The sequence below is a fragment of the Dipodomys spectabilis genome, unplaced genomic scaffold (assembly GCF_019054845.1).
Source record: "Dipodomys spectabilis isolate Male_0828 unplaced genomic scaffold, ASM1905484v1 ptg000108l, whole genome shotgun sequence".
Classification (NCBI taxonomy): Eukaryota; Metazoa; Chordata; class Mammalia; order Rodentia; family Heteromyidae; genus Dipodomys; species Dipodomys spectabilis.
The window spans coordinates 11,267,048-11,273,253 of record NW_024870785.1 but is presented as its reverse complement, the minus strand read 5'-3'; the positions used below and the strand labels follow the sequence as shown (position 1 = coordinate 11,273,253).

The 6,206-nt window shown below is 51.9% G+C and overlaps 1 protein-coding gene across 4 annotated transcripts in view; it reads left to right on the top strand.

The window, feature by feature from the left end:
* Nucleotides 1-5,430: 5,430 nt before the first annotated feature.
* The window catches only part of Myo5a (myosin VA), a 126,834-nt gene continuing 126,058 nt past the window's right edge, over nucleotides 5,431-6,206 (top strand). For all 4 annotated transcript variants that reach the window (XM_042687448.1, XM_042687446.1, XM_042687447.1 and 1 more), the window contains exon 1: nucleotides 5,431-5,532. In XM_042687448.1, the coding sequence (XP_042543382.1) occupies nucleotides 5,506-5,532 (27 nt within the window). In that variant the 5' untranslated portion in view covers nucleotides 5,431-5,505. The remainder of the gene's footprint in view (nucleotides 5,533-6,206) is intronic.

Here is a 6,206-nt window from a genome sequence, read left to right as displayed (position 1 = left end):
CCTGGCATGCATGAGACCCTGGGTTTGATTCCTTAAAACCACATAAACAGAAAAAGCCGAAAGTGGTGCTGTGGCTTAAGTGGTAGCAGGCTAGTCTTGAGCTGAAGAGCTGAGGGACAGTGCCCAGGCCCAGAGTTCAGCCCCCAGGACCAACCAAAAAAAAAAAAAAGATCAGTAGAGCATAGAACATACATAGTTCAGACTCCAATACACTTGGTCATCTCACTGGAACCCCACAACACACATGAGAGTTGTCCTGGTTTTGCTGATTAAAGAAGATAGCTCAATCCAGATATAGTAGCAGATGCCTATGATCCCAGCACTTGGGAGGTGGAGGAGGTATTTATAGAACGTGTACATTATATGGGTTAGGTTTCCTTGCTCTGTAGGTGCAGTTCTAGACCCTAACAACAAAGCACCATTTTTGCTTTTTGTTTTTAATACCATTTTTCAATGAAAAGAATCTAAGCTCACTTGAAGAAACGGTTGGTTCCAGAACTTCAGGAGGAAATGCACACGACAGGCCTGATACATCTCAGTGCTAGGAAAGTAAAGAAGTGATTGTGAAAGCAGCAAGGAAAATGGAATGGTGGAGGTTTGTCAAGGACACAAGAGTCAAGTGAAAGAACTCTGGGTGGTGACGAAAACTTCCCCAATGGAACAAAGAAAGCAGGATTGAGGGCTGGGAAGGTGGCTCAGTGGTAGAGCGCTTGCCTTGCATGCATGAGGCCCTGGGCTTGATTCCTCAGCACCACATAAGCAAAAAAAAAAAAAAAAGCCAGAAGTGGCAAAGCCAGAAGTGGCGCTGTGACTCAAATGGTAGAGTGCTAGCCTTGAGCTGAAGAGCTGAGGGACAGCGCCCAGGCCCAGAGTTCAGGCCCACTACCGGACCCCCCCCCCAAAAAAAAAGAAAGAAAACAGGATTGAATTATTGCTCAAAGTAGAAATTAAACATCCATTGAATGCATGGTAGTATGAGACAAATCTCCCCATGCAGAAGAATCCCAAGTAAATATAAAGGATACTCCCACATGGTGCCAGACTTTGAATTTAGGGCTCAAGCTCGTTTGGCTTTCTGCACTTGTGCTCTACCACTTGAGCCAGGCCTCTAGTTCAGCTTTTTGCCAGTTAATTGGAGATAGAGTTTTACAGACTTCTCTGCCCCAATTGGCTTTGACTTGTGATCCTTTGGATCTCAGCCTCCTGAGTAGCTAGGATTACAGGCTTGAGTCACTAGCACTCAGTTCCCAAACTTTTCCCCCCCAGTCCTGGGGCTTGAACTCAAGGTCTGGGCACTGTCCCTGAGCTTCTTTTACTCAAGGCTAACACTCTATCACTTGAGCCACAGCACCACTTCTGGCCTTTTCTGTGTATGTGGTACTGAGGAATCGAACTCAGGGCTTCATGCATGCTAGGCAAGCACTCTGCCACTAAGCCACATTCCCAGCCTAGTTCCCCTACCTTTAAGCATGGGTTTCTTGGAGCCTTCTTTCAAAAGAGTACCGTACAGAAATGAGGATGCAACATTAGTTTACTTGGGTTGCCACAGCAAAATATCACAGAAATTAATTTTCTCCCACTTTTTTTCTTGTAATCATGGTACTGGGGAGCAGGAGATGAACTCATGCTTGTTAGATAGTTGTTCTACCACTTGTGTCTTGGTCCCAACCCAAGTATGATCTCACATTTCAGCTTACGCAGACCTAGACATTCATTGATCCTCCTACTTGTTTCCCAAGGAGCTGACAGGCATGATCCACCATTGCCTGCCTTTTGTTTGTTTGTTTTGGCTTTTAGCACTTTTTCCAAATGAAGCAGAGATCATGGGTAGAGAACACTACTCCTTTTCATTCCCTCGCTTTCTTACCATGATTCTAGTATTTCAAGTGGTTGAATGTATGGTTGGGGAATTGGGAGAGAAAAATACCAGTTGCTTTCTGTCCCCCTTCTCCGCCCCTCCCTGCCCTTTATTTAAAGTATTCATACCTATGAGAACTCTCAGGTTTGTTTGTTGTTTTGTTGTTGTTGTTTATTTTGTTCTTATCACACTCAGTATTTACAAACAGCTCTGACAGGTAGGTAGGTAAATATAATCTTTTTTTTTTTAAGTTAGTTTTGGGACTTGAACTCTGGATCTGGGCACTATCCCTGAGCTCTTCAGCTCAAGGTGAGCACTCTACCACTTGGGAGGTAAAAGTCTCAGACTTTTCTGCCTGGGCTGGCAGTGATCTTCAGATCTCAGCCTCCCGAGTAGCTAGGATTATAGGCATGAGCCACCAGAGTCTGGCTAATGTAAGTATAATCTGAAGGGTAAGAAAACAGCACTCTGTTCTGTACAGCACTTTTATAACAACAACAACAACAATAATAGAAGATAGCACTCTGTATAAGACAAGATAGCTCCTTTTTTTTTTTTTTGTCGGTCGTGGGGCTTGAACTCTGGGCCTGGGCGCTGTCCCTCAGCTCTTCAGCTCAAGGCGAGCGCTCTACCACTTGAACTACAGCACCACTTCCAGTTTTCTGGTGGTTTATTGGAGATAGGAGTCTCATGGTCTCTCCTGCCGGGGCTGGCTTTGAACTGCGATCCTCAGATCTCAGCCTCCTGAGTAGCTAGGATTACAGGCGTGAGCCACCAGTGCCGGCTAAGATAGCTCCTTTCTTGAAAGGGTTGGAGCTAGGTCTCTAACATCTCAGCGCAGTCTACCTTTTTGTTTGTTTGTTTGTTTTTGGGTCTGGTCTTGAGGCTTGAACTCTGGGCCTGGGCACTGTCCCTCAGCTCTTCAGCTCAAGGCTAGCGCTCTACCAGTTGAGCCACAGCGCCACTTCTGGCTTTTTTTTCTGATTATGTGGTGCTGAGGAATCGAACCCGGGGCCTCAGGCATGCAAGGCAAGCGCTCTACCACCGAGCCACCTTCCCAGCCCCACAGTCCAGCTTTTTATGTTCTGTTCATAACTACAAATGTTTTCTCTTTTCATACCTGGGCAAAGAAAGGATCGGATCCAGAAACCTCAAAAGAGATTTGGCTTTAGAGCTGGGTGCTGGTGGCTCACGCCTATAATCCTAGCTATTCAGCAGGCTGAGATCTGAGGATCACAGTTCAAAGCTAGCATGGACAGAAGAGTATGTGGGACTCTTATCTCCAAAAAAATGGAAGTGGCACTGTGGCTCAAAGTGATAGAGTGCTTGCCTTGAACTGAAGAGCTGAGGGACAGTGCCCAGGCCCAGAGTTCAATCCCTACAACCGACAAAAAAAAAAAGACTAACTCTGTTCTTCAGCAAACCATCTTCCTTCCAACACATATTCTCAAGCAAGCATACACCTAAACAAGGCTGCATTGAACCAGTCTCAGAGGGCTGGGAAGGTGGCTTAGTGGTAGAGTACGTGCCTTACAGGTATGAGGCCCTGGGTTCGATTCCTCAGCACCACATAAACAGAAAAGGCTGGAAGTGGTGCTATGGGTCAAGTGGTAGAGGGCTAGCCTTGAGCTGAAGAGCTGAAGGACAGTGCCCAGGCCCAGAGTTCAAGCCCCATGACCAGCCAAAAAAGAAGAAGAAGAAGAAGAAGAAGAAGAAGAAGAAGAAGAAGAAGAAAGAAACAGTTTCAGAGCTGGGCATGGAGGTACAAGCCTATAATCCCAGCATTCTAGAGGCTAAGGCCAAAGATGACTGAAAGTGTGGGTGCTGATGTAAAAGTCTGGGTGGCAAGGAGTTAGGACAACATAGAGTTGGGGATGAAAATGATAAGAGAAAAAAAGTAAGCAGGTCAGTCAAAGAAATGGGGGCAGGGAGCTATAAAACAAGAAGAATGACAAAAGAAATAAGAATGGGGCACTAAATCTTTAGTATTGACTTTACCGGAAACACGAGAATCACCAATCAGAAAGCAGCTTTAAGGATTCCCAATTCTCCCTGTTTAACACAAGGCCAAAGCTCTGTAATCCCAGAGATGGCACAAGATGGCTGAGCTGGCTTCCAGTGGCACGTCTATGCCACATGCTCTTTCTCTGCCATATTTCCCTTCTAATAAACCTTTATTATATTCACAGGCTTGTCTTCCTGATTCTCTTACCAGACGCAAGGATGGAGGCCAACTTCGCTGCCCTAAGTTTCCCATATCAGAAAGCCTCCTTTCCTGTGCTTGAGGCACAGAGAGCATTTAAAATCCACTGAGGCCTTTGGCTTTCTTTTCACCAGGGAGTCAAACTATGAATTTCTACTAAAGTCAGCTGCCATTGTTCAGGTGACATCTGATTGGTGTCAGGTAGCACCACAGAACCAACAGTGGCCAAGGAGCTCTGGGGATGAGAGGGGACAGAAGGGTCTTGCCTCTCTGCAAACACAAAAGTCATTGAAGAAAGGAAGAAAGAAAGAAAGAAAGAAAGAGAAAGAAAGGAAGGAAGGAAGGAAGAAAGAAAGAATGAAAGAAAGAAAGAAAGAGAAAGAAAGGAAGGAAGGAAGGAAGAAAGAAAGAAAGAAAGAGGTCAAGACAGCAAGTATATCTTAAGTAAAAATTGAACTGTGTAACTTGAGGGGTAAGGACTTAGAGGGGGCAATTGGGGGAGCACAAAGGAAGGGGTGATATTGACCAAGATGTGTTGCACTCATAACCTGACTTAATGGAATTGTGACCTCTTTGTACAACTAATTAATAGTGATGATGATGATGATGATGGTGTCCTCAGGGGCCATCTTGTTTTATGGTGCAGTTAAGTCTGCTCTGGCCTCATGAGATGACCCTCTCTAGATCTGGTGGGGAGTGAATGACCTTGGTGACCATTGCACCCCGAATTCCAGGTCTCCCCTGGATTGCACGGGTTACCTGGAGGCTCCCCCCCCCCCTTGGGACCTGCCCGAGGGTCACCGGGACGCGGGGACAGTCAGCTGCACGGCGCCCACACTCTCCTGGGGGTTGGAGAGGGAGGTGCTGCACTCCTTTGGGGGTGTCCATACCTCAGGGTAGGAGTGTGTAGGGGAAGGTGGGGAGCCGGGCGCGGGCCCAGCTGGCCGTACAGAGGCCCGGAGCCGGCGGGCGGGCGGGTGGGCGGGCGGGGAGCAGCGTGCGCCCCGCACAGCCCCGAGCAGCGGCCGCGGCGCGCGCCGAGCGCAGCCTCCTCCCGCTCCCACAATGCACAGGGGCGGCGGCGGCGAAGGCGGCGGCATCGCGGGAGGCGGCGGCGGCTGAGGAGGCGGCGGCGGCGGCGGAGGCGGCGGCGGAGGCGGCCCCGACCCCGAGCGCGGACTCCGGGCCCACGGGACGCTCGCTGGGCGGCGCGGGCTGACGAGCCCGGGAGTGATGGCGAGGACCCCGCACGCCGCCCGCGCCTGACGCCCCGCCCGGTCCCGCCCGCCCGCCCGCCGCGGTCCTCTCCCCCCCCATCTCCCTCAACACCTTCCCCCTCCCCCGGGAGGGGGGGGGCGGAGCAGCTTCTGGAGCGGCCCAGAAACGAGGTGCGGCCTCCGCCCAGGCTGGGGGGCGCCTGGGCCCGCGAGGGGGACCCCCCGCCATGGCCGCGTCCGAGCTCTACACAAAGGTCGGTGGGCGTCAGGCCGAGGGACGAGCGCGGAGCCGGCGGAGGGCGTGAGGCGGGGCGGGGGGGGGGGGCGATCCCCGAACCCCGCAGTTCATAACCCCCGGTCCTGATCCCAGGAAGGGGTGCGGCGGGGGAGGGGGGAGGAGAGGCGTTGATGAGGGAAGCATCCCGGCCCGAGGGAGGAGGCTGGATGGAGGAGGCTGATGGAGGCATCGTCCCTGTCCCTCCTCTACCCCCCACCCCACCCCGGGGTCTCCTGTGCCCGGGCTGCTGGATGGTGGGGGGGGGGGGGGAAGAACACGTGCTTCAAATAGCATCTGGGGTTGGTGCGTGGCCGCCTTCTTGGGGGGGGGGGGACGGACTTTCACCCCCCCCCCCCCGAGCGGCGGGGTTCGGCCCAAGGATGCAGCCCGGGGCTGGATGCCGCTCCGGGGGTGTTGCTTGCTGGGTTGGAGGCCGCCTGCCTGCGTGTGGGTCTCCACAGCCTGGTTACACGGGTGGGGTGGGGAAGGGTGGAGGGGGTTGAGGAGAGATCTTTCTTTGGGGGTGGGGTGGGGTGGGCGGGTGGGGGTGTTAGTTTTAAAGGGAAGTGGTAGCTTTTCCTTGTGGTCCACCGACCCCCACCCGCACCCCGTGTTGGGTATAATCGCACACTGGCATCTTTTGGAGCGCGG